Source organism: Lobosporangium transversale, assembly GCF_002105155.1.
Source record: "Lobosporangium transversale strain NRRL 3116 chromosome Unknown BCR41scaffold_19, whole genome shotgun sequence".
Lineage (NCBI taxonomy): Eukaryota > Fungi > Mortierellomycota > Mortierellomycetes > Mortierellales > Mortierellaceae > Lobosporangium > Lobosporangium transversale.
This window is the reverse complement of record NW_019028997.1, coordinates 630604-653341: the sequence shown is the minus strand read 5'-3', so window position 1 is coordinate 653341 and position 22738 is coordinate 630604. Positions and strand designations below refer to the sequence as shown.

At 43.4% G+C, this 22738-nt stretch overlaps 6 protein-coding genes across 6 annotated transcripts; 3 read left to right on the top strand and 3 right to left on the bottom strand.

Moving 5' to 3' along the window:
• Nucleotides 1-2017: 2017 nt before the first annotated feature.
• Nucleotides 2018-2266, top strand: BCR41DRAFT_396520 (hypothetical protein; the record flags this gene model as incomplete). Its single annotated transcript, XM_022028816.1, has 2 exons — nucleotides 2018-2102; nucleotides 2202-2266. The coding sequence occupies 2 exons, from the start codon at nucleotides 2018-2020 to the stop codon at nucleotides 2264-2266; spliced, it is 150 nt and encodes a 49-aa protein (XP_021881305.1).
• A 590-nt stretch (nucleotides 2267-2856) lies between these two features.
• On the top strand, nucleotides 2857-5743 carry BCR41DRAFT_422319 (hypothetical protein; the record flags this gene model as incomplete). Its single annotated transcript, XM_022030139.1, has 4 exons — nucleotides 2857-3056; nucleotides 3143-3342; nucleotides 3437-3631; nucleotides 3736-5743. The coding sequence occupies 4 exons, from the start codon at nucleotides 2857-2859 to the stop codon at nucleotides 5589-5591; spliced, it is 2451 nt and encodes an 816-aa protein (XP_021881304.1). The 3' UTR covers nucleotides 5592-5743.
• A 1957-nt stretch (nucleotides 5744-7700) lies between these two features.
• On the bottom strand, nucleotides 7701-9996 carry BCR41DRAFT_65726 (hypothetical protein). The gene is made up of 4 exons (XM_022030961.1): nucleotides 8616-9996; nucleotides 8288-8434; nucleotides 7866-8163; nucleotides 7701-7779 (listed from the first exon to the last, which is right to left on the bottom strand). The coding sequence occupies exons 1-3, from the start codon at nucleotides 9683-9685 to the stop codon at nucleotides 7878-7880; spliced, it is 1503 nt and encodes a 500-aa protein (XP_021881303.1). The 5' UTR covers nucleotides 9686-9996; the 3' UTR covers nucleotides 7701-7779; nucleotides 7866-7877.
• Nucleotides 9997-10104: 108 nt separating this feature from the next.
• Nucleotides 10105-13989, bottom strand: BCR41DRAFT_65731 (hypothetical protein). The gene is made up of 4 exons (XM_022030963.1): nucleotides 13618-13989; nucleotides 13308-13521; nucleotides 11943-13194; nucleotides 10105-11844 (listed from the first exon to the last, which is right to left on the bottom strand). Exons 1-4 carry the CDS (start codon nucleotides 13742-13744, stop codon nucleotides 10321-10323), a joined length of 3117 nt encoding a protein of 1038 aa, XP_021881302.1. The 5' UTR covers nucleotides 13745-13989; the 3' UTR covers nucleotides 10105-10320.
• A 1101-nt stretch (nucleotides 13990-15090) lies between these two features.
• BCR41DRAFT_354072 (light-dependent protochlorophyllide reductase) lies at nucleotides 15091-16324 on the top strand. The gene is made up of 2 exons (XM_022024250.1): nucleotides 15091-15816; nucleotides 15971-16324. The coding sequence occupies exons 1-2, from the start codon at nucleotides 15154-15156 to the stop codon at nucleotides 16256-16258; spliced, it is 951 nt and encodes a 316-aa protein (XP_021881301.1). The 5' UTR covers nucleotides 15091-15153; the 3' UTR covers nucleotides 16259-16324.
• A 5180-nt stretch (nucleotides 16325-21504) lies between these two features.
• On the bottom strand, nucleotides 21505-22725 carry BCR41DRAFT_386657 (hypothetical protein; the record flags this gene model as incomplete). Its single annotated transcript, XM_022027818.1, has 4 exons — nucleotides 21505-21629; nucleotides 21652-21821; nucleotides 22177-22334; nucleotides 22576-22725. 4 exons carry the CDS (start codon nucleotides 22723-22725, stop codon nucleotides 21505-21507), a joined length of 603 nt encoding a protein of 200 aa, XP_021881300.1.
• Between the last annotated feature and the right edge of the window lie 13 nt (nucleotides 22726-22738).

Below are 22738 nucleotides of genomic sequence, written 5' to 3'. Positions count from 1 at the left end.
AGTTTTTTTTGGTTTTTGTGTTTTATGGATTTTTTTTGGTTTTTGTGTTTTATGGATTTTTTTTGGTTTTTCGTGTTTTTTCGATTTTTTTGGGTTTTTCTGGTTTTTATGGGATCGGCATCGACCAAAGCCCTTCGTCGGGCTTGGGGAAGGCCGGTCCTAGGTTCGGCCAGAAGAGAGGCCAAGAGCCTGGATGCCTGTCAAGGGACGTGGTAGCTCTTATTGTGGTTGTAGTGACTGAAAAAGAAAGCGAAAGAGAAAAGAAAAGAAAGAAAAAGTTAGCATCACAGTCAGTTAACACAAAGTATGAGAGCTGTGGTCATTATTTTTTTTTCTTATCAAGTAAGAGTGGATATGTTTTTTTTATCTTTTTCTTTTGGGAGTGGAGCTTCTTACCTTTCATTTTCGTCAAAGTGGTTGAAGGATAAAGAAAAGAAGAAAAAGAGAAAGAGTGGACAGATGACACCTTTATAAATGTTCGTTTTTGAAAGCCAAGAGGCAAGTGACATCATCCAACGTTGTTCATCGCTCTATCGATTCAATATTCGATTTAATGCTGAGATTGTATAGTGAAAGAGACGAAGCAAGGGAGAAGAAGGGTCAAGCAAAAAGAGCCGAGAGAGATTCATGTGATGTGCGCGCGTCCATTGCCCTTACATCTCTCACATCTATTGGTCCGTCCTGTTGGTGGCAAAAATTTAGAAATTGAGACAGCGAATAGCAGCAGATGCATGGAGTCTATGCCGCTCATTATCCGCTTCTGATGTCATCTATACTCCTCTCATACCTCTTGGTACCAGAGCAAGCAAAGACCTCCCATACTCCAAGGGAAGAAACTTATTTAGACAATGAGCAACGAGCAACATGTAGTGTGATGTGGTTAAACTAAACAGGACAAAGGTCCATAACATAAGCATAGTGACGGTTGTATTTACACACCCATGCTCACAGGCAGCCAGCCCTTGATCAAGAATAGAGGCAGAGTATCTTGACAACACCAGCCAAGTTTGTCTTCCTTTCCTTTGAAGAGGCTGACTGCGCAAATCGAAAGCATTATAAAGGATTAAATGAAATAAGAATACATTATGAAGAGTACTATTCAAGATAATTCAGTGGAATATGAAAAGATAGTAAGCACAATGCATTTAAATAAATGTATGCTTACTATCGTCATTTGCAGCTCCACAAGCGATAAGTGTCATCAACAAGTCATAATGTTCTCTTAATGTCCGCCTCCCTTCTCTTCGCATATGGAAGCATAAGCATGAACAAATAGATATTCAGCTATTGACTCTGGCCTTGTTATATTTTTTAAACAAAGAAGTGAGATAAAATTAAATCATTAAACAAAATAATAAAAAAAAAAAAAACAAATAGTAAATAGAAATAAAATAAGAATTAAATTAAGGAAATAAAAAATAAGAAATAAAAAATAAAATAAAAAATAAAATAAAAAATAAGAAATAAAAAATAAAAATAAAAATAAAAATAAATATAAAAACAAAATATTGAAAATAAAAATAAATAAAAATAAGAAATAAAAAATAATTTTACTTCATTTTCTTGAATCTCGCTCTCTTACATACTATCCTCACTATCCGTATATGCTCCTCTAATCATCTACAACATATCTTCCATATGTCTTCACAAATGAGTTAGCCTCCCTTTTGTCGCGTTTCCAAGCATTCTCCAAATATTATTCCCGATTGAATAGACCTAAGTCTGAAGAATTACTTGTCCAAGTCGCTCTTTATGTGCGACGCATCCAAATGAGTTTCGAATACTCCCCTCTCTCTGAAAGGATATTTTATGATAAGCTATATAGCTCCATTAATAAGTCTCTCCTGCTCGACTCGATTGAACAACAAAGAAAAACTAAAAGCCATTGAGTACGAAGTGGGCCGTTGTTTGTCTGGACAAGACTTGCTCTTCATACACTAACACGCATAACTGAGTGAGTGTTTTAGTTATTTTTTACTGTTACTTTAATATCTCCACAAGGACTTGCTTCATCACCATGGATTTGGCGCCATGGTATCTTTTTGGTCTTGAAGAGTTGATAGCTTTGGAGGATATGGTCTATCACCATTATTGTGATATTGGTAAGGATAGTATACCTAGTCATTTACTCAGCTCTGGAAGTGCAAATCGGACAAGTCAAACCTCTGCTTTTTATAAGTCTTGACCCGCTTGTATGAAAGTCCATGCTGCACAGATGCTCCAATACATCTGTCGACCAAGCTCTCTCCCTGAGGCAGCTATGTAAAGTAAAAATCATATGGCATTTTCGGTTTTGATATTGGATATTGACAGCAGCGGTCCAAATTTATGATCAAAGTATCAGCTTTCGTATTGTGCTGGGCCATATACTCTAATTTCAGATCATCACCTTTTCATCAGAAGTCAATATAAAGCTATGAGCTACCGCTCTTATCAACTTGACTAGAGTACCATTGCAAACTACAGATATTTTATAGTCATCGCTCCGTTATCTGCCATTATTGCTTAACATAGTAGTCGGTAGCTCGAAGCCTGAACTATCTTTCGTAAGCAGGGCATTGTTGGTTGGTATAACCATGTCTGGTCATAATCGATGCAACATCATTCGAAAGCATCTTTGCCTTCAACAAGGAGCACTTTACTTTAAGCCAAGGACACAAGTGGATCGTATCCATGGATGGAAAAACAACTAGTATGTCAAGCAAGATCAAGCTCTAAACAACAAGAAAGTACGTTACAGCCATATTTCTCACCTGCGTCACCAAATGGCGAAGCAAAAAAAAGAAAATGCATAAAAAATAGAATGAACGAATCTTTTCATTCTTCCTTTTCATCATCATCCCTCGACTCATCTCCATGACCCAACAATACCAACGATTCCGAAAAGCTGACATCATTGAAGAAGTCGGTGTCAGGATTGCTTCCATCTCGGCAAGCAATGGCGACTCGTCATACTATGTGTGTTTGCAAGACATTCAGGATGTGTTTCCAGATGCACAGCGATTCAAGTTGGATGGACATCCCATCCTGTTCCTTCAAGACTCTAATGGTAACAGGTAAGAGTTTTATTTTACCATTTGTGTTGCTCAGGAACAAAAAGTAAGTGCGTATCCTAACTTTGATTTTTCTTTCGTCCTACTAGAATCGAACCCCCACGCATTGCGTTCTATCCTGACAAAATCCTGGACGTCATTACAGCAGAACCACAGGCCTGCAACTGTAATAGCAGCAGTAATAGTAGCACCAGCGCCAGCAGCAACAGCATGGCCGTCATCAGTTTGTCCGCGTTGGGAGTACCAACCAATCTAGCCTCCCAGGATATTTTACCCATTATCAAACTTGGTTCATTCTTTCAACTCAATCCTTACTACTCGCGACAACGCACAAACTGAGATGATCAACTCTAGCCTTAAAACGATTGCGGAGATGATGTTAGAAAAGAGCAACATGGTGATTGACCTGTTACTGGAAGCCAGAAAGAAGGATGATGAAATGCTTAAGCTGCAACGGGAGGCTACGGAAAAGGACAACGAAATAATTAAATTACAACGGGAGGCTGAGGAGAAGAATGATAAAATGCTTAAACTACAGCAAGAGGCTGTGGAGAAGAGCAACGAGATGCTTAAACTGCGTATCAAGCCCTCGACAGACTTGCCATTCTTCAAAGACATGCTAGTGCTATCCTTGTCCAGAACTTTGAGTTACTTGAGTATCCAATCCCTCGACTCTTCATAGTCCTTCCTGTCGACACCACCAAATGGGACCCAAGGAATATTCTGAGGAGTAAGGTTCGCCTTCGTTTCCTTTGTGAATGTGGAGAGCACACTGCAACGATAAGCAAAAGCAATCAGAACCAGATCCATATTGCCAAACATGAAGGATATGACATCCGAAACAGCACAGAGTTCTTTCGCAAGTATGGAAAGTACATGCTCATCCTTTTACATTCTCTCAAGATGGGGATGCCCTTGACAACTTCTCTGACACCAACTCCAAATCTCGATGCCGGTATCGACTATGCGATCAAATATATGGAGGCGCTCTCTAATGAGTACCCAGTCTTGAGCAAGATCAACAAAATCGATGAGTGTGAGGCACTTGAAGGAGCCGATCTTCGGCAATTGGGGAAGTTCCTTGAAAACAACGACGAAGGCAATCAACTTGGCAACTTGTACAGGATCACGACAGAGACAGGCCATGTCAAATGGGTCTGTTTTGATCACTATCGTTGGACATATGGAGAAGCAGAACGGAGAGTGTTCAAAAAGGTAGTGGAGTTGAATGGCGGCGAATATAACTTGCACCTTGGCAAAGTGATCATCACATTGAAATCCAAAACCACAGCTGAAGAATTCTTCAATGCGCTGGCCAATGCAAGACGTGTTTACGAGTTGGATATCATCTTTGACTGGAATTGGACCAAAGCTGATCTTGAAGGATTTGAAGAAGCACTAAAGAAGTCAAGTGTATCGGCCCTTCGACTTGAACTCGGAGAGTTTCAAGAAAGGACTACCGAGAAATTACTTTCGACAACCCCGCGATATGGAATGCTTGTTCACATCACAGAACTTAGCAGCATGAAGACGATCCATATTGTTTTACCTCCGAACACTATAAAGGCCCCCAGTTTACAGCTCAGCAGGTCACCACACCTTCAAAAGCTAACTATTGAGATGAAGCCTCGATTTATTACCACTAGTGGCTTACAATCACTCGCAAATATACTCAAGGCCGATACGGCTATAACCATGTTGAACTTGAGGGATAATTCAGTTATGGCTGGAGGAGCTCTGGCACTGTCAGAGGCACTCAAGGCTAACAGATGTTTGACTACTTTGAACTTGAGGAACAACTTAATTGGAGATGAAGGAGTCATGGCACTATCAGAAGGACTCAAGGCTAACAGGACTTTGATCACACTAGATTTGATGGGCAACTCCATTAGGAAGGAAGGAGCTCTTGCACTGTTAGAAGTACTCAAGACCAATACAACTTTGGTCACTTTGGACTTGGATTACGACTCGCTTGGAAAGGAAGGAATTCTGTTGCTGTCGAAGACGAACACAACCTTGACTTCTTTGAGCTTCAGTAGTAAAGAAATTGGGGATGAAGGAGCCCTTGTACTGTCAGAGGCACTCAAGGCTAACACAGCCTTAACTACTTTGAACTTGCAGCCCAACTTAATTGGGAACGAAGGAGCCCTTGCATTGTCAGAGGCACTCAAGGCTAACACAGCCCTGACTACTCTGAACTTGGATGGGAACTCAATTGGGGACGAAGGAGCCCTTGCACTGTCAGAGGCACTCAAGGCTAACACAACCTTGACTTGTTTGAACTTGGGGTTCAACTCAATTGGGGATGAAGGAGCCCTTGCACTGTCAGAGGCACTCAAGGCTAACACAACCCTGACTACTTTGGACTTGGATGGCAACTTTTTTGAGAGCGAAGGAGCCCTTGCGCTGTCAGAGGCGCTCAAGGTTAACACAACCTTGACTTGTTTGGACTTGCCGTACAAATCAATCAGGCGCGCAGGAGCCCTTGCGCTGTCAGAGGCACGCAAGACCAACGCGACTTTGGCCATTCATGTGTGAGAGTACCTTAACCGACACCCAAATATTCCCAGTGGTGTAACACGCTCGATGTTGGCTGATAAACATGGGTCATTGCTAGATTTATTTGATTGGTTTGGTCATCAATATAGTCGATAGTTAAGAATGTTAGTTTGATCCAAATAAGCTGACTGATAGTAACAAACGCTCATAACATTGGTGCCTTTTGAACCTTCGCTGTCTGGTCTCTCTCTTTAAAAGGAAATCTTAGCATACCAATGCTGCTGAGAGTTCGTTTTATTTAGTAGTATCATGGGTATAGACTCATGAAAATAGGTTGATGATCGTCTGGAAACAACTGTAATATATTAAACGCTTGCTATGCACTTAATATTGCGCTCAATGTATAAATATCGGTTCATGAATAACATAAGCTAATAAACAGATCAAGCATACATCGTCAATAATGTACGGCCTCATGTGCATGGGCTATAGAGCCAAGATGACATTTACTATTTGAGGCGAAAAAAAAGAAAAAAAAAAAAAGAAGGACTTTCGAGTTGGACAATGCTGCTGTTGTTGTTGTTGTTGTTGTTGTTGTTGTTGTTGTTGTTGTTGTTGTTGTTGCGGATCAACTCACGCTTTGTGCACATTCCAACCCTTAAATAGTTATGGAAAACCAGCCATCACAATCAATAAAAATCAACCATTAAAAACCAAACAAAAACCAACCGCAAAAATCAATCAGTAAAAAATCAGTAAAATCCATGTATCAAGCTCTATCATCACGATGCCACTTTATTCATCTTTAAATAGCCTCCACTCCTCTGCGCATTTCCCAACTTCCACCTTATCCCGCCCAAGCTAGTATCCATCTCTATTATTTCCTACCTCCTTAGTGATTTCTTTACTGCTAAAGGTATGTTGCCGAGTCAGCCTCCATTCTGGTCAAAAAATATTTATTAAAAAAAAAAAAACGATTGATCGCAGGCTCACATTGCTAGGATAGTGCTGTTGGCATTCATAGATATTTTGCCAGCGTACGTTGCCGGCAAACCAGTCACACCAGCTCCTTGAAATATGGTCCTGAAAATACTAGTGGGAAATGCCTTGCGCATATGGTACATCTCAAATGCGACCCAATAAGCTTAAACCCATAACGGCAGCAGTGAGAACTGCGACGGGTTTCCGCGTTAGCCCTGCGAAGCGCTTGGGAAAAGAATGATTAGGGAGATCGACTCTCCCTTCACAAATTTGTAAGTGAAAGGATCATAGTTTTGATACGCTCGAACAATACCGTTCTTAGAGCAAAGAAAAATAATAAAAGACCAAATAAATAAATAAATAAACAATGGTAACGGAGTATATCATATAGATCTTTTAGTATTTCAGAACCTGTCTAGATAGTATACATGTTCTGACATTGGCTGTACAGACTTCAGCTCTTCAGAGGGCATGGTGCACTTGTGCTGTATTGTGGATTTGCCTACAATCACTTTACATGGGATTTGTGCGGGCCAGTTGTCCCTTAATTTAATTTATTTTGGACCATGTGAAGCTTTAAAAAAAGTTGCGTCTACCGCTTTGATTTACTGTACTACTTTCTCCACACCTATATCTTTTGAATCCCTGCTTCCATCTTCCTCGAACCTTTTTTCTTTTTTTCATTGCTTTCGTCTATTTTATCTGTTTTTTTTTTTTTTTTTTTTTTTTTTTTTTTTTAAAATAGGTCTACCCCTTCTATTGCCTGTTGACTTTGTATTAGTTCCTCTGCAGCATCCACGGGTCGTCCTTTGATACGTTGCACACCCGATGTTGATTCATCCGAGGGTGTAATAGGTCAGTCGTGGAACGTGTAAAGCTTGTGGAGGGTTTAGAGCGTGTGGCAACCATTTCAAAAGAAAGATTAAGTTCAGAGGTGCAGATCGAGGAAGTATCTCTTCGCCTTTTTGAAATCCTTCTTTGGCTGTCAAATAATTTTTTGTAATATTTTTAATAAAAGGGTAATAGCATTATCATTACCCTTGTTAATTAACAAGTTGAGTGAGTATATTCGGTCGATGGACAGATGGCACACTTATTTGCACTTTGCACATGTGCGTTTAATTTATTCTTCAAAATTCATTCGCAAGCCCATGGCTTCGCTCTTGCCTCGTCTAGTATCAATTCATGTAGAGATGGCTTTACAGCTGATACTAACAACTCTTCGGTATAATATAGTTGCGTCGAACTTATCAATAAAATAAAAAAATAAAAGAATTAAAAAAACAAAGCTTTTAATATGAATATTCTGTAACATAGCTATGTGCAACTAACCCATAACAACGTTCATCGGAATCCTTGGAAAGATGACTTGTTGGTATTGATGTTCGAGCTTGTGCCAAAGGCCGGCGTGGTACCCTGTCCTCCAAAGCCTTGTTGGTTGCCTGCTGCTCCGAAACCACCATCACCTTGTCCGGCCCCAAAGCCTGAAGCGCTTCCAAATCCGCCTCCAGTACCAAAAGAGGAAAATCCTGAACCACTGTTACTGGCCCCGCCAAACCCTCCTCCACTTTCAAAACCGCTTCCGCTTCCAAAGACCGATGCTCCTCCTCCACTATTACCAAATCCTCCACTACCAATGATGAACCAATCAAACCACCAAGTCGAGTTTTCATTAGATCAACTTTGAATAATATGTTCAAGACAAAATATTTCATATTTCATATTTCATAATTCTTAAATAAAATAAATCTTACCCTGTTCCAAAAATACTGCCTGTGTTTCCACCACTTCCAAAAGTGTTATTGCTGCTGCTGTCACCGAATCCACTACCCTGGCTGGCTTGTTGATCGAGCACATTCGTACCGCTACTGGCAAGAGCCGCGAACGCATTCGTGCCCGAACTGTTTATTGTTAAGGATCAATCAGATAAAATAAATAAATTAATATATATATAAAAGAGCAATTGCATGGCCACCTTGAATGATCAGACCTTTCTCTCTCTCTTTTTCTTTTTTTCTTTTTTTCTTTTTTTTTTTTTTTTTTTTTTTTTTTTTTGTTTCCGAAATCAAGATCATTGCTTACCCTGCAAACGACCCAAAGTTGGACTGTGTCGCAAATGATGTAGGCTGTACTTTTGCAAACCCTCCTCCAAGTTGCGAAGGCTGTCCAAAAGACGTCTGCCCAAATGCCACTCCAGATCCTAGTGTAGAGGACTGTCCAAAGGTAGATCCGCTTCCAAATCCTGATCCTGCTCCAACTGCTGATGTCTGTCCAAAGGCTGTCCCAGAGCCAAGTTGACTCGTCTGTCCAAATGCAGCCCCTGTTCCAAATTGCGATGTCTGTCCAAACCCTGAACCTGTTAGCTGTGAAGCCTGACCAAAGACAGGTGTAGCAGTGGTTGTGCCTCCCAACGAAGAAGTCTGACCGAATGCAGGCGCAGCACTGGTACCAGTACTGCCTAGGGAGGACGTTTGACCAAAGGCCGGTGCTACGCTTGTTGCAGCCCCCAATGGAGATGTCTGTCCAAAGCCAGAGCCCAAAGTGGAGGCCTGGCCAAAAGTGCTTGTACCGCCGCCAATCTGTGAGCTTTGCCCAAAACCAGGGCTTAATGTAGACGTTTGGCCAAAGACACTTGTGTCACTACCGAGTTTAGATGTTTGTCCAAAGCCTGATGCCGTAGTAGATGTTGATCCAAGCTGCGAGCTCAGACCAAAACCACTGCCTCCTGAGCCCCACGCGCTGAGAGCTGGTGTTGCTGAAGATGTCACCGCAGGAGTCGTAGTAGAAGTTGGCAATGCTGAGCCCAACGTGCTAGTCATTCCCCAGCCACTCACTGGTGCTGAAGACTTACTGATTGACTCCCATGAAGATGTTGAGCTCGTACCCCATGGGGATGACTTGGCTCCAGTCGAAGCTGTCGGATCTCCACCCAAAGACAGGCTGAATGATTCGAGACCTCCCTCACTGCTCTTGTTATCAGTTGATGGCTTTCCGAAATCTGCAGATGTTGAGAGCTTCACCTCTCTATTCTTGATAACAGGGGAGCTGTCACTGTCCGAAACTACGGCGTTTTCATCATCGTCATCATCCGTGTTGGAATCCAAAGAGTCTCTAGTGCCTTTAGGAGCGCGAGGCAATTTCACAAATGGCATATCGAGACCCTTTCCTCCAGACTTTGAGCTTGCAGCGGACCCAAATGCAGGGCCTGATCCGAAGGCTGGTGCCGATCCACAAGTAGATGAACCTCCAAACAAAGGTGTAGCTTTAGAAGTAGTCTCGTCACTCTTTTGAGAGGTGCTGATACTGGAACCCAAACCAACTTTACCAAAGTCAAGGTCAGACTCCTCCAGAGCATTTGCACTATTCACAATGCTGAATGATCCCGTAGACGTTACCGACGACCGTGCCTGACTGTCAAATGTGCTGGAGGTAGGCTTTTCTTGAGCCACCTGAATAGCCGTCAATGCTGATTCCTTATCACTGTCATCTCCCGCATCACTAGCGTCGGCTTGCTCACCCTCATCCGATTCATTTTGCCTTTCATCAACATCACCGAGAACACCTCCTACTTCATCTGCTTCGTCCTCCTCCCCTTTGCCTTGATCCTGTTCCCTTTCTGAGGCGACATCACCACGGTATGCTTTCTTGTCGATTTCAGCCTCAGAATAGGCATCCTCTTCTTCTTCCTTTTCTTCTCCTTCATTATTCTGCTCATCGTCACTATCCGCAACCGGCTGTTCACGTAGTGTAGAGGTTGTTGTCACAACTGGAGCTTTAACAGGAGTTTCTACTTTAGCAAAGGGGATACTAGGCTGACTTTGCCCATTTGATGAGACGGCTTCTTTAGGTGTAGTTGCAACAGAGGAAGTGGGTGTCGCCTCAAGAGCTTTACCAAAGCTGAATGCCGTTTGAGAACCAAACGTATTATTGCCAGATACGGTACCAAAGGCAGGCTGGGCTTTGGCTGCCTGAGTCGTATCCTTGGGCTGTTTTGTATTTGTAGTAAAGAACGAATATCCAGCATCAGACGAGGTTCTTGTTCCTGACGTGGGAGAGGCAACTGCTGGGAATTGGAACCCTGGCGCTGACCATGCCTTTTTCTCAGTTTCTGGATTTGTTTCTGCCTTACTTGGCAGCTGAATGCTTTGCTGCACCTGAACACTCTTTGCTTCCTCCTGCCTCTGCTCATCCTTCTCCTGTTCTTTCGAGGCCTCCTCTTGTTCTTCTTCTTCTTGATCATCATCCCGGTCATAATCCCGCTGGTCAGTCTCAGATCCCATGTTTCTGGTTCTGAACCCTCCTCGAGTTCATATTCCTGACCATCATGTACATAATGTGTGTAACGTTCATTAGATCTAGCCTGCTCTTCTTCTTCTTCTCCCTCTTCTTCCTCTACCTCTTCGTCTTCTTCTTCTTCTTCTTCTTCTTCTTCTTCTTCTCCCTCATAATGCTCTTGCTCGTCTTGAGCATTTCCATCCTTGAATGCTTCTTCATAGTCCTTCTCTTCATATCGTTGCTGAGAAAGAGTCTCCGCAAAACCAAACGCTGGTGGAGTGTTCTGCGGCGCTTTGAATGGCGTTGGCACCTGAAAACCAGTAAAAGCCTTTGGCGCGTCCATCGCGGTAGTGGGTGACTGGAATGACTGTGATGTTGCTGCGAATCCAGGTGATGCGAATCCAGGTGATGCGAATCCAGGTGATGCGAATCCAGGTGACGGGAACGCAGGGAGTGTGGCATCTGCAGCAGGTGTAGTCACAGCTTGCTGCTCGCTCGGGGGCGAAATAACGGCAGAGAGCCGCTTCTTAGCCTCAGCACGTCGAGGTTCAGGAGCTGGTATGAATTCTGGAGCTTGTGTTCTAGGAATCATAGACAGTGTTCCTCCAGGACCGTTCTGAGATAGGCTAGTAAAAATTGGCTTAACACGTGCATCACGCGTGAGCACACGCTTCAAGGCTTGTGCCATTTCATTCTTTATTTTGGTTATTGGTCGTTGATCAACCATTGAAGAGAGCGCTACTGATCCACGCAGACTTGCTCGAGGATTTGGTGTTGCTGATTCTTTGACGGATACCTTCTTACTACGATCCCTTGTTGGATTCAGGGACCCTGAGATCGAAAAATCATCCAGAGCACGAGAGAGTTGGTCTAAATCATCCTGTCGTTGGAGAAGAGTATGACTGATATTCCATATAGCACGGCGAATACTATCCAGAGTAGGTCCTTCAAAGTCATGGCCCTGACGTAATCTAGTGGCCTTCAAACTCAACGTTTCCACGTAGTCTTCCAGTTCTACAAGACGCTTGTCGACAACCTAATGATCAGTAGATGCAAACCAAGATTGTGTTTAGAACTTGAGGAAAATAAACGGGTTGTTTTGTGATTTTTCTACAAGCGGATTTCAATATGTACCTCAAATGATGCCTTCATCCTCGCCTGTTGACTGAGCTGAGCTGGATTCAGCTCGTTGTATTGGAGCATGTCATGCAAGTTGGGATCCTGTCGTGCCCTCAACAATCGTCCAATTTCATCCTTTTTCGTAGTCGCTTTAATGAGGTCTGCTCTCAACTGGACAAAATCCTTGTAAACTGATTCTGCCAACGCTTTTGCATCACTAGCTGCCTTAATACGCTTGGTTGTGACCCTCATAAATTGATCCAGCTCTTCAAAAACAAGTTCACGGGCCTTGATAAGCTCCTCCGTCTCCTTCACGTGGCTGCTCAGAGTCCTGAGCTCCTCTGTCATAGCAAGGTATGTATTCTCCAGTTGTCGGGATAAGGCATCCATGGCCGCACTGACTTTGGGGGCTGGTGCAGACGATTCTTCTGATTGGCTCTTCTTGCGGATGATTTTGAGGGGTTTATCTTCTTGTAGCAACTTTTGCATTATGCCTGGCTGCTTCGGGGCTGGAGCCTTGTTTTGTTGTAGAGATGGGCTAGGCCTGACAGAGGTTGTGGTGGATGCAGCTGGTTTGGCCTGTTGAAATGATGGGTTTGGGGTTACAGCAGGATTAGGGGCGAAAGAGGTGGTTGGAGGGTTGGAAAGCGGTGATGGAGCGCCAAAGTTCATTTTTTGCAATCCTGCTGGTTTAAGTTGCTGCAAGGGTGGCGTTGCGATAGTGGATTTACTAAGTGGCGATCCTGTAGCTGCCGTAGTTGCGAAGGGAGACACTGGTGTCTTTGATATTGATCCAAACGCACCAGCTGAAGCGGTAGGTGCAGCGGCTGTAGGTATAGCGGCTGTAGCTTTTGTAGCGGCGATAGGGGCAGCGACTGTAGCTTTAGTAGCGCTTGGGCTCGCTTTAGGTTTAGGGGCTGATTCTGGAAGATCAGCCGGTTTTACCATGGCAGGACAGCCCGCTCCTGTTTTCGCTGCTTGTAAATTAAGAATATGGAAAGCTGCGAGTGCGCCTAGATGGGTGTAAATGTAAATGATTGGGCATGGTTGAACAGCCGGTCCATCTTCCTCCAAAGGTTCTAACGCTGCTGTAGATGTCAAGTCTAAGCCAAGGCCTAGGCAGATGCTGTCAAACCCAGGGACAGTAGCGCGCTTTGTATCATCGAGATCCCATTTCTTCCAGTCTCCATCACTTCCTCTCCCGATCCCTACAACGTCCATCGATGGCGAGGATGCTACAGTAATAAGTTCTTTAAATTCACCTCCCCTGTATATGTTCGAATACGCCGTTGATTGTTAGATCGCGTTGTCAAAGGCTTTACAACATTCTAAACACAAAGATCGATAGTAAATAGTCTGCTGAAAACATTGTGTACTTACCATGATTTGATAGAGGGTGTCATAAAATATACCGAGCCTGCACCCTCTTGTGGCATTGCGAAACAAATGTCACCGAATGTTTGGTATTTTGGACTGGATGGGACCTCCTTTGAAATGACGCAAACATCGTATTCAGGTGTATCGTTATCATCAGCTGGCGGTACGCAGTAAACAGCGATGAACACTGCTGTTTCGATCCAGTTGATTCCAACAACTATTTTTGAGATAAAAGACGGAGTAGTGTGTAGTGCTAGTTAGCAATGAAACCAAGGATCCTTGAGTAAATCTGTAAAGTATAGCCAAGACTTACCCATTTTGCCTTCATTTTCAGGATTAGGCTGATGCTCCTTTTTTACGACACCTTCAGGATCGATCTGCTGAAGGACACCGGTGTCTGTTCCACACATGATTTGCTTGCCTTTTGCAGACCAAGCCATAGCTGTATATTTTTTAGCTTTGAGGACGACTGTCGGTGCCCCATCAGTGTTAATCAGCTCAATTGTTCGATCCGCGAGCAAGACTGCAGCAAGTCCATTCTTATCTGGTGATGGATTAGGGCGAATATCAAGGATCTCTTGACGAAATTTAAATGAGATACATGGTCTTGCGTTTTTAGACTAAGGTAGTGCCCAAGAATAACAAAGTTGTTGGTTAATGCTTGACAACCTTCAAATATATATAGCAGGTCCCAGTCTTTGATGATTGCTGTTGGAACTTACCTGAGCCAAGAGATCTACGACTTTGTAGAGCTGAATTATTCCTCCAGCTAATGATACTACGACCGTAAGTTCATCTGCAGAGAGTCGAATGATCCGAAGAGCATTGTTGGGGATCTCAATCTTTGCTCTTGATTCAAATTTGTTATGATCATCGCCGCCTGTGCCTTCTTCAAAAGCCTTCCTCAGTACCGAGAGTTTATCAAAGACAAGGCCTAATATTCAGTTAACAATGGATTAAAAAAATTTAGTAGCGAGGCCAATAAAAATAAAAATAATAAATAAAATAATGAAATAAATGCACGTACAGTTGCTGCTGCCTGCAACGAAATAACCAAACTTGTTGGAAACAACAAAAAGACTGGAGCCGGCTATAGCATCCTGTTCTACCGGATCATCTGTAAGCTGAAGCAACACACCCGTCTTTAGCTCGCGATATTGAAGGTCCTAGTGAAGGTATTAGTCGAATCATATTTAAAAATGAATAGATAAATAAATTAAGAAATAAATAAATAGGCAAATAAAGGACAACGCGCACTTAGAATGGACAATTCCAACGCGTTCATGCAACCCATTACATTGCATTCCATTGCATTGCATTGCATTGCATTGCATTGTATTATATTGTATTTTGTAATTTAATTTCGGTTCATTTCATTCCTGCAAAAAAAATAAAAAATAAAAATAAAGCATACTTCTGTAGGGACGAAGGGAACCTCTTCAGTAACGATAGCCATGACAAATGATAGGTCGTTCCGCTCAAGCGTGGTATGGCTTCAGTAGAAAGGAATTATAAAAGTGTTTCCAAAGTACGATCCTTGATTGGAGTGTTGGTTTACTGAAAAAGAAAAAAGAAATGACGAAAAGAGAAAAGAATGGAGCAAACAAAGGAGAACAAGGAAAGGAAACAAAGGGAAACACCAACGCAATAAGAGCAGCGCCCCACATCCACATGTGTACAAACATGTTGATACCACAGAATGAGACAAGCCCCAATTGGATCCAAAAAAGAGCAGTCCCACTTTTTATGAATCTCTCCCACATTCTTTTTCTCTACTTTCCCTCGCCTCTTTTCCTCTCTTCATTTTCCTACCATCTTACAAGTCCACTACAATATCAAAAACTGCTTCATGGCTACTCACGCTTCAGAGACTTCAGTCCCACCCAAGAAGGTCATTGTCATGACTGGGGGTAACGTTGGTATTGGATTCGAGTGTGCAAAGCTCATCCTTGCCTCTATCCCCAACGTTCATCTTATCCTCGGTTGTCGTGACCCTCAACGTGCAAAAAAGGGTGTCAACAACCTTGTACCTTTTATCCCTGCTGACTCTACCAGTATAGTCGAACATCGTCCCTTGGAACTAGCTTCCTTCCATTCTGTCCGCCAATTCGCAGAGGATATCACAAAGTCCTTCCCACAGGGAATTCATACCTTAATTCTGAATGCTGGTCTGATGGTCTTTAGCCGTAAGATGACTGGAGATAACTTTGAAACCAACGTTCAAGTCAATCATCTTTCTCAATTCCTTTTGACTCAATTGCTGTTGCCCTCATTGCGTATCGGCCACAAGACCTGGCCAGAGGAACCATCCTGTATCCTCTTTGTCTCTTCGACCCTGCACAAACCCGGTGTAGGTCGTGGAAAGGGACCTGAGCTCACTATCGAGAACATTGATGGCTCTGTTGAGTTTGATGGCATGCTCATCTACCGCAACAGTAAGCTTTGTCAGGCACTTTGTATGCATGCTTTGGCTGCTTCCCTTAAAGATGACCCCGATGTTAATGTGAACGCGGTAAGGAATTCCAAAAAAAAAATATAAAAAAAAAAACGGATTGCCTTTTTAACCATGTCATGGTAATGAATCTGATAACAAAAAATTAATCTTGATCTTTTGGTGACGTGAACCCTTGCCTATTCTTTACTCGTTATTTTCTTTATTCTTTTAGGTATGCCCAGGTTTCATCCCCACAACCGACTTGAAGCGTGACTCTGGACTGGCAACGCGTATGTTGATGGATAATGTGCTTTCAAGAATCAGTGCTGCCTCCACAGTTCAGGAAGGAGGTGCATGCGTCTTTGAGGCCATGAGTGGTGAGAAACGAAGCAAGAATGGTGCGTACTTCTCCAAAGGTGGGGAGGATGAATCAAGTGAAGAAAGCAAGGATCCTGCCAAACAAAAGTTTTGGTGGAATTGGTCGTGCGAAGCTGTTGGACTTGAGAACTCTAAGATGTAAACAAAGCCTTCTTTCCCTTTAATTGTTTATATCTTAATAAAATAAATATCTGTATCTTGAACGTGGAGTGGGCTGTATGGCCGTTATGAAGGATGAGGGAGGCAATCCCCGATGATATGACAGCAATCACGCTTGGCTTATATCGGCCAGTGAGGCAACCAATGAGTGTCTTGTATAGAAACAGTTTTGCCTGTCCCATCAATGAAAAAAGCCTCTCATGAATCTCATCCTAGGTTGCCTTAATGATGTGTTCGAAGGTGATTTCCTAGTTCAAGTTCAAGTACACCAAGTCATTGAGCGCCTTTTGTTCAAATTCCCATTGCTTCTGCGTGTCATCAACCTGATCTTCCTTCTGTAGGCCATTTTCAATTCCTTGAGGCATCTCTGGAAAGTTGGCCAGGCAGGACACAAGTTCCTTCAGCACTTCATTTAGATCGTAAAGTGGCGAGCCCTTAGCTTGTTCCTCTGTACTATCTTCCATGGTAGCAGTTGCCTCCCCCAGGGCCCTCTACATGTATGAAGGGAGTCCTCCGATAGATCCCTTGCATAGAGATTCCACAAAGCCAGTGGGCCAGAGAGACTGCAGCTGATCATCATAATAGTAAATAGGTGACGCAGTCTCCTCGGTGGCTGATATGTGGATACTTCTTCTAAGCAACGACTGCATTCTTCATCATCCTCGAGCAAGCCGTGAGCAAAAGCAGCTGAGTAGGACGTATCAAAGGTTCGGTTGACTTCAGGCACTGTGCGGAGCTCAGCAAAACACTTTGCTCCTATGACATGCATAAGCAGCAGCCGAAGGCAATACCGTTCGTGCTCTTTTGGCTGGACAAAATAGATTCTAGAGAGAACCTTCGTGCTACTGGCCCTGGCTCTTTCTTTCCATCTTACTGCGCTTATCCCAGGTGTAGAGGTAAGGTATATCAGGATACAAATAATATTCTAGTGCCTTTACATTGCCTGCGGTCTCTGCATTGGTCACATTTGCGACTTCTGCCCTTAAAATGTCTTTCTCAATGGCACTATTGAGCTTGAACCATGCCATGGGCTGGGAGTCTTGGGCAAAGGAGATGGCATCCTCGAGATTAGCGTCAGGATCGAAGACCACCTGCTGCTGATCCTTCAGATGGACAGGCAGTCGAACAGCATTATGGGATTGCCCATGGAGTGCAAAGCCATACATGCGCCATAGGCTCTCGCAAGTAGATCCATATCGGCTACCCCTGTAATTGCTGAGCTCATCGAGATTAACATTTCCTCCATCCGCTGCTACGATAGCAACTGTTGCTCTGTCATGACCCTTGTGCACATATTTGTAAATATACTTGACTGATGAAACTGATCCACAGACTTCATCGTTAATATTTAGTTGTAAGCCATAAATTATGGGGAACAATCCAAGTGCTGTCGACAGTGTTGCCTTTTGAGTTTACAAAGGGGCGTGCAGGATAGTTACGCCGACGATAGTACGGGTAGCCATCCTCACTTCTTGCGGTATTTTCCAAGGATGAGCGTGGGTACTTTTTGCTGCAGCTCCCTTCGACCATGCATGGTACACCAGAAATAAAGACTGGCCAAAATGAGGATTATTTTTATTTTGACCAGTCTTTATTTTAGGTGATTTTTCTTCGGAAATCACAACTCTGGCGATGTTTAATAAAGATCAACCGTTTCTTTCGCTCAATCTACTGACTTGTACAGCGTCATGCTCAAAGGCTCCACTTCTAATTACAGCTCTGCTAAACATCTGGGGCAGTTGATGGGTGCAGCTTCATAGTACACATAGGCTTCATATATCTTCTTTGGAGATTGTGATCGATAAACTGGCGGTAGAGGAGTTGCGGGATCCGGCTGCTTAAGTGGAGGACATATAAACCTATAATGAAAAATAGCAGCCGATGTTCAAATATGTCCTACAGCCGATTTCGGTTGAAATCCCAGTTTTCCTGCCTTTTCTTCTTCAAATGCTCATTCCTATTCACCCTTTTCATCTTCTTTCTTCTCTTGTTCGAGCAAAGCAAGCTGTTCGCACTTGTTGATGGAGTTGTACTTTCCGCCCTATACCCAATGCCATTTTCTTTCCTTACCCGCTCTTGATTAGGCTGCCATGCAAGGTAAATAATCATAATCGACTCCAAGATGGACCTTGTTCCAATCCCTTATCAAGAGACTATGACTTGCCAAACCAATAAGATCCTCCTTTTTCCTACCTTTCACTGCATTCTTCTCTATTACCCCAACATGCGGTTAGTACAAGAGCAGACGACGGCGGCGTTTTTTTAATCATTACTATTAATACGACTGTATATTATAAAGAACGTGTATATATACAGCTCTCCTCTCAGGAAGTGTTCCGACACAATCATCCCCAGAAACCCACTTGTGAGATCTAACATTTCCATCAACAAAAAGTACAGCCTGTTGCCATTGCCTTTTCACGGTCTGAGACATCTTCAGCACTTGTCAGTCTCACAAGGCTCCTCGGCTGTCCCAGCGTTGTTCTCTACATTGGCTGTGGCGGGTGCCCGCCGTCCCCCCGACAGCTTTGTACCCACAACGTCCAAGTCCTTTGAGCAATGCTCCCGCCGCTTGCCTTTGTCCTTCCATGCCTCCATTCGTCACACTCCTAATCTTGGGGAGCGGTTTCCGTTCGGAGGTACTGCTCAGTCATGTCTGCGTAGGCAGTTCAGGGGCACTCTTCAGCTAGCTACTCTATTGCTCTGATGGGCAAAGAAGTATTTAGCTCAAAGTGACTCTGCAGTTAAGAACTAAATCGAATCATCTTCGGTGATTCTTATCTCAATTCATTGAGCCCCACACCATGGTAATAAGGCTGCAACACCGGCAGGGCAATGCTCTTTCGTTTACCACGTTATACTACACTGTAGGATTGTCAGGCATTCCCATCAGGGTATGGAGGCAGAGATGATTGCGTGCAAAGAAAGTCAGGCAATGACTTTTTGTGATCGCATTCTCGGTTATCGGCCTGTAGGGCCGATAAACATCGATAGCAGGAAGCAAAGTGATATTGTTTTTTACAAACAAGGGTCAGTATAAGTGCTGTTATGTTAATATAACAGATACGATTGATAGATAATTTAGTCGTGGGCAGTTTACTGCATTAAAGGTTAAACGAATATCTATTTACAACAACAAGGCTCTACATCCTTTGATAGGCAAACACTTGAATCAGATCATTATGTATTGTTCAGCGAATGATCGCGGAAATATACACACTCAAAGAGAAGGATATCATCTGTCGGATTATAGTTGAGCGCCTTCAAGCCAGCGTCCGTGCTAGAATGTGACGACAATTGCCTTTTCCGACTTTAGTTGAATACGAATAGGGCTTTGGCTCCTGAATCATGCTACGCAGGGTCGCCATGCAGGGCGAAAAGGTCTTGTGCGGTGCCTGCTAATGTTAATTTCAAATATTGGAAGAGATAAATCCATTGCAGACGGCTTATTTGAATCATACAGTTGCTATCATGCGAGCACCCCTGTAGCCACGACACAATAAGGTTCAGACCGTCAGGCTATAGACTTGTCCGTATAAATCAGTGTCTTTTTCCAATTCCCTCTGGCTCCTTATGGAGCCTTTACTTTCAGCTTGTTCGCTCTTAATTTTACTCAAACGACGGACAAGAGAGGTTAAAGTCCTAGGGAGGCTAACCTCTCCATACAAGAACGAAACCTCTGGTGATGCTATCTGCAGCGCACCTTCTCCTATGCTCTCTATCGACTCATCCGCTGGCTTTGGTCGGCCTGCATCCTCAACTGCACCATATCCCCAGGTAATGCCAAGTACACTACATGGCGCTGTGCCCGCCAACCTTCTCTTTCCCAGCACCATCATCAAACGCTGACTGGATCGACCAAAGAAAAAAAGTTGGACTTGATCTATTTTTAAGGACACCAAGGGCTTGTTGCCTTTAACATGTGCCTCTTCCGATTAGTGTGGCATCGCTTGTCCTATGGCAAAGATCATGCTTGCCTCAGCTACTCAGGTTCAGTTTCCAACGTCCTCAATAAAATTTTTTCCTCTAGTTTGTCAATGTAAAATACACGTCAGCTTTCTGCAACAATTTGATTGGATGTTATGGGGACGTACATAGACGCGTCCCTCTTTTTTCTCTCCACATTTGCCTTTCATCTTTATTTTTTTTTTTATCATCTTTCTTTGCGCTCTTTTTCGCGCTTATTCTTCAGCCCCCTACTTCTTTTTACATTGACACGCAAAAAATGAGTCAAGATCACCCATCAGCTTATTAGTCTCTTTCATTACTTTGGAGCCATCTCCGTAGACACTGCAATGTTTTGACCGATTTTACATGTATATAAACTTACTCATGTAATGCGAACTAAAGCTCAATATGACAAAAAGAGGGTCTTTATTTATAGGACAGGCGACATCTTACATACTTATCTTAATCTTTATTTAGGCTCTTCACATTGGCTGGACTATATTTCCCATAGACCTTTCTGTTAGGTGTATTTCATTACCAAACTTAGCCTTTCACAAAATTCTTAACCGCGTGCGGGTCCAATATGGAGAATTACTCACGGCTTTCGCTCTTCATGTGCGGTGACCCAAGTGGCTGTTGAAAGCTCTCTCATTGATGGGAGCGTTGTAGTAAACTATGTAATTCCGTCGGCAAGGCTCTCTACTCGACTTAAATGGATAAGAAAAAAGACAAACGAGGGTTATTCTTCACACCTTCACAAGATAGTCGGGTCTATCCAGCTTCAAAAGCGTAGCAAGCTGGAGTGACAGTACTCGCTATGTTTTCGAGTATGAGTAGCATCTTTTTCAATTGTTGTTGAAGATGGAACCTGTGCAAATGCGGCTTCTTGACCACTTCTTGCGTTGGGAGAGGCAAAAAAAAAAAAGCCTTTCATTTGAAGGGCCAAGTTCGTAATCGATCCAGAGCGCCTGGAGGGATTGTTTGCGTCCGGTCCGTTGAATTCTTTTTTTTTTTTTTTTTTTTTTTTGGCCTTACCATGCCTGGCCGGAGAACCCAGTGCCAAGGGGTATATACTCATCCATGGTCGGATATTGTCGTCGACACAGACACGTAATCTGACGAAGTTCAAGGTCTTAGGGCCTTCCCAAAAGGATCGTCTAGAACAATGGCCATGGACAAAGAATTGAACATGTATGATTTGTCTTTAACATCTCGGGACAACCCATTTTCGTCCTTTTTTTAACTTTGTATTCTTTATTTATTGACATATTTATTTATTTGCTACAAGTCATCTACCCTGCCATCTTTAGAGCTGCTGGCATTTCCACTATCACAACATGCATCTACTGCAAAAGACGCATCCTTGGGGTCCGTATCTCCTTCGCTCATTGAACACATTAAGAGAGCTTTTAATGGTATTGCACTAACCTGAGATACCTCCATTGTCATTCTTGTCATCATTTGGATCATCCTTGTGTATCTCAGTTGCTGTCCCTCTATCTAACAGAGCGATAAGGTGCGAATATCTCTGCTTACTCACTTGTGCCTGCTTTAGCACCTGGCTGGTGAGCAGCGGTAGCTGCCTGCTCAATGGGGATCTTGCTCAGTTATAGGCAATATCTAATGAGAAGAACTAAAATAATTGGGGATTGGTTAGTGAGCTGAAGAGACAAAACACAACCGCACAACTTCCTTTGTGCTATTAATCTGCTCATTTCCTCAGGGGCAGGGGTCCCAGACATCCAACGATGAAAACAACCGCAATTGGATGATTCCTAACGTTCGTCATAGCCATCAGCCTCAAAGAGACAACAGGCATCGATTGCAGCACTGCCAAGAGCCAAAAAGACTCATGGGGAGGTCATAGCAAGAGACAGTCCACACCTTTTAGCATCGACTATGTGTCTCTCATGTACCCAAAGAGCAACCAACATGATGAGCAGAATTGCTTACAATATGACTCCCAGATAGGTCCAACGGGAAGTGGACTCCAAAGAAGTCGGATGAGGCCATATGGAGGAGGGACTTATTTGCACCACATTATCAACTGCGTGGTACAACAACCCCCTCATGGACCCACGAGTCTGACGGAGAACATGTCGTTCAAGCTGCTGCACCATCCATGCTCAACATGGAGAGGTGAAGACACCCAACGGAGCAAACAAGAACAACAAGCTCAAATCCAGCACCACCTCAGTCCCGGGCTCTGAGGCGAGGTCATAGCGAGAAGCAATCCAGCGCCTTAGCATAGACTGTACTCTTCTCATGTACCCACGGAGGACCCTGCTCGCATCCTTTCTCTGAAATCCGTACACACGCTATGCTTGTTCTTAGTCACAACCAATCCCTTACCTTGTGGCTATACTTCGTTTCATTGCGCTTGCTAGTCTTGATAACCTTGTAAAGCAACCTCATGTTATGGGAAGCAGGTTTGAATTGAAGACAGAAGCAATTGCTGAGCAGAGTGAATGAAGTGAGTGAAGAGGAATGTTTACGCGTCATGCCAAGAACGAGA